Source organism: Heteronotia binoei, chromosome 11 (genome assembly GCF_032191835.1).
Source record: "Heteronotia binoei isolate CCM8104 ecotype False Entrance Well chromosome 11, APGP_CSIRO_Hbin_v1, whole genome shotgun sequence".
NCBI classification, from domain to species: Eukaryota; Metazoa; Chordata; class Lepidosauria; order Squamata; family Gekkonidae; genus Heteronotia; species Heteronotia binoei.
In genome coordinates this window covers 79,023,997-79,028,106 of record NC_083233.1, presented here as the reverse complement: position 1 = coordinate 79,028,106, position 4,110 = coordinate 79,023,997, and the positions used below count along the sequence as shown (strand labels likewise).

The following is a 4,110-nucleotide window of genomic DNA, read 5'->3' as shown; positions in this document are numbered from 1 at the left end:
AAATTTGTTGGTCTTTACGGTGCTGCTGGATTTTTGTTCTTTTCAACTGCTATAGACAGACTACCTTGATCTATCTCCTTAGAGTGGCCAGTAATCTGGAAACAATGCGTTTGACTGCAGGGTATTTGTTTCCACTTTTAAAAAGAGCTGTGACTATTTGTGTGCGCTCTGAAGGATGAGTGAAGGATCTACGTATGTCCTATCCACGAACAGATCCTTGACCACACCTAGTCCATTAGAACAAGCAGCCGTTGCAAATAGAGGCTCATTACGCCTGCCTCTTCGTATCTAACAAGAAGAAGATCCCGCTCCATCACCAAGCTTTCTACAAGCCAGACGTTCAAGAGAGAGTCCAGAAACAAAGGCCAAGAACAACTTCAAGCAAATGCCGTCATTTGTCCAGGGTAAGCAATTTCTCCCCGTTAAATGCAATATTTCCCCCCTACCTACATTAAAAGAATTATGTGATAAATCTGTTTTCTTATCTGATGACAGCAGCTCGTAAAAATTGGGTCCAGGAGAATATCGATAGAACATATGCTGATATTGTAAATAATTAACAGATTCATTTAATAAGTAACTAGGTTTAAATATGCCTCTCATTACTTTTAAAACGATAGCTTTTGTAATTGAATTGGTTTCCGACAGCTGTTATGTTCTTAAAAACACAAATAATTCTCTAGGTTAGCTCTAACTTGATCCAGGGTTTATTTTCTCTTGTTAAAACTGAAGTAAGACCTTTCTGGTTGTTATTATTATGATAGTTTTTTATTATATTTCCTACACCTAGAAAAGGGTAGCAGATTTTACCTTTACAGTGTTATAACTCATCAAAGCATAGCAACGGTTAAATTTTGCACAATTCAATAAGGCACGTACCTCCAAAGCCTATGGGTTGAAAACCTCCCTTTTACTTTTCTGAAGTTTCGGAACTGCTGTATCTTACTGTGTAACACAAGGATCCATATTGATTTGAGTGGGGATGGATTTAAAGCATTTCCCTCTCGTGCAGGTTGTTTTGGGCAGAAGCAAAGATGCAAGCCAAACAATTTGTACTTAACCCAACCCCAGATCATAAACAGAAGCCTTTATTTCTGTCAGTCTGTCCATTAAAGGCAATTATAGCATTAAATATTAAAGAGGGCTCTTTTGGAAAGATGGGCCACTTTGATTGGTCCCTTTGATTGTTGTTAATGCACTGTTCTCCAGATGCTCTACTGGGAAAAGCATCTCAGCGTTCTAATTTCCTCACATTAAGCCTTTCCCGTGCATCGATTGGTAGCTGTTATCATCTGTATCTCTAAATGTATGTCTATAAGTACCTTCAAGTTACAACTGACCTACAGCAAACACACAAGACAACTGCCTTCCTCTACAAAGTTATTCTTGGTGGTCTCCCATTCAAGTACTGATCTTGCATAGCTTCCCAGATCTGATAAAGGGTGGTTAAACTTGCTTAACATAATAGCCACATAGAATAAATGTCAGGTGTTTGAGAGCCACGAGATATGAATGTCAGGTGTTGGAAGGAAGGAAGGAAGGAAGGAAGGAAGGAAGGAAGGAAGGAAGGAAGGAAGGAAGGAAGGAAGGAAGGAAGGGAGGGAGGGAGGGAGGGAGGGAGGGAGGGAGGAAGGAAGGAAGGAAGGAAGGAAGGAAGGAAGGAAGGAAGGAAGGAAGGAAGGAAGGAAGGAAGGAAGGAAGGAAGGAAGGAAGGAAGGAAGGAAGGAGATGGGAGGGGAAGAGAGAGGTGGAAAGAAAACAACTTTAATTTAAATTAATAAATCCCTTCTCCAAGTCGACCAACCGGGTGGTGGGGGTATACCATACTGCCTTCTGTCCCCCATCTCTGTTATCCCATGCCTAATGTAAAGAAATCAGGATATTTTGCAAACTATTTTTTTCCCAAATCCACCTAGGCTACAGAAACTACTACCAACATGAACACAAATTAAACAGTCAACAAACTTACAGCGCAATCCTTTAAATGTACCAATACAGCTGCCCTCCAAAACTACCATTTCGGTAAAGTTACACCCATCTAAGCCCAAATTATGAGTCCAGTGGCACCTTTTAAGACCAACAAAGTTTAAATCCAGGTATAAGCTTTTGTGTGCAGGTATCTGGAGAAGTGTTTATGCACGCAGAAACTTAGACCCAGCATTATTATTATTTTTTTTTAGTCCTAAATGTGCCACTGGAGTAAAATTTTGTTCTGTTGCTTCAAACCAACACAGCTACTCACCTGAATCCATCTAAACCCACTTGATTCAATCCTGCTCCGAATGGCCCTGTTAGGAAACCACTTTGCCGTTGACTCAGTTGATTCAGCCACTCTTTTTGATGCATGGCAAGCTCCAGTCCCACTCGCATCACTAGGAAACACATGCCCTTTTTGTTTGACCTAAACTTGTCGCAAGAGCAATTAACAGGCAACTTTTACGACCATCTATTGGTTTCCCATGCAAACGCTATCCAGACCAAACGGTCTTTCAATTTGCTTATGGCACTCTTTTGCCATCGGATCCCAACTTTGTATCCCTTTGCATTCTTAACCTCTGCCAAATACTCATGCATACAAAAGCTTCCATTCTGAATAAAACGTTGTTGGCCTTCAAGGTGCTTTGCTCCACTCTTCAGTGCTGCTTTCTGCCTCTCTCCCAGGTCAGCCTCTCCCTGTGCACTCGCCTCCACCCTCTCGCAGAGCCCGGATCATGCACGACTCCTTCGCTGTCCATTGCCTGAAGGTGCTGAAGGAGCTCTTGGCCTTCGTGTTGTTCAGCTACACGGTGCTGTTCGGGGCACTGCTGCTGGCGGGCTGGACCACTTACTTCCTGGTGCTCAAGTGACAGATCTTCCCGCTCTCCACCTGCACAGGTACCTGCTCCATCCAACGCCCGGTCAAGAGACACAATCAGGCCCTTCTTTAGTCCACGGACATGCAAGCTTTTTCTTTTCTGACTGTGATTCATCGCCTACAACAAAGCGAACGATTTGTTCCTGTAGTTTGTTTGTTTTTTCTCAGGCATCAACATCTCGCAGGGGAGTTTGCAGCCAGGTTGTCTCCTCCCCTCTTTCTCTCTATGAGAGCGCCAAGATCAACGCACAAGCTAGCTGGTCAAGCCGTAACTTGCCCTCCTTTTAACACCCTTCGAAGCCCCGATGCTGACCTCAATTTTCCCCTTGCTTAGGGTATTCTCTGCAGCCCAATCTAGATTTCGCCTTTTAGTTCCTCCTTTATCTGAGGGCGTTAATGAAGCCGCTAAACCCAAGATGCCCGGAGACAACATGAAGAACCGTGCAACGTTTTTTTTCTGTGTCGATAAGAAAATCAATAAAAGAATAATCTCAGATTAGAATGGTTTGTATTAAGTTTTTTCATTTTTAAATTTATATTTATTTACTGTTTAACAAAGCAGGCTGTCAGAACTGATATTCCAACACATTGTGGAGTGAGTTCCAAAGTGAAATGTAAAAATGAATGGATTTGTCCGTAGAGATTGATTTTTTAAAAAGGAAAGAAATCTATACTACCCCAGAAAGTGATAATTTCTATTTCTTATAACTATTGTTATGTTCTAAAGGGAAAGAATTATTTTGCAACCTCCAGACTTTTATAAAGGTATCCAAGTATTTCATCAGACTTTAAGAAAAGGTCAAAACTGACTCATCTGTATGTAAAAATGTTTAATGTTCCAGAACAAACTGAAAGTTACAATTAAAAATACGCTGCTCAGGTATGTAGGATTTATTTATTTTTTGAACTTAAAAATTTATTTTATTTTCAAGCAGATTAAAATTATAAAATATAACACAGTTCCATTATACAGAGAACATGCAGAACCAATAATCAACCATAAACCAGAAATATACAAAACTAGCTTAATATACAAAATTGCACCTTTATAATATTATTTGAATGTTTACTGAATTTACTTAACGTTTCACTAGAAACTAAAGTTTAAGTATTTATTGGGAAGTTTACACAGCTTACAGTAATTTGCAGTAACATATTCAAAAGAAGGTAGCCCTCTGTCTAGAAAGTAATTAAGGATTTATTTTTAATTATTCAAGATCAAGAGATTCTTGGATTAAAATGTAAGAGGCAGATAT

At 40.1% G+C, this 4,110-nt stretch overlaps 1 protein-coding gene across 1 annotated transcript; it reads left to right on the top strand.

The window, feature by feature from the left end:
* The first annotated feature begins 358 nt into the window (after nt 1–358).
* On the top strand, nt 359–2,865 carry LOC132579640 (uncharacterized). The gene is made up of 2 exons (XM_060250159.1): nt 359–404; nt 2,662–2,865. The coding sequence occupies exons 1-2, from the start codon at nt 386–388 to the stop codon at nt 2,844–2,846; spliced, it is 204 nt and encodes a 67-aa protein (XP_060106142.1). The 5' UTR covers nt 359–385; the 3' UTR covers nt 2,847–2,865.
* Nucleotides 2,866–4,110: the final 1,245 nt, after the last annotated feature.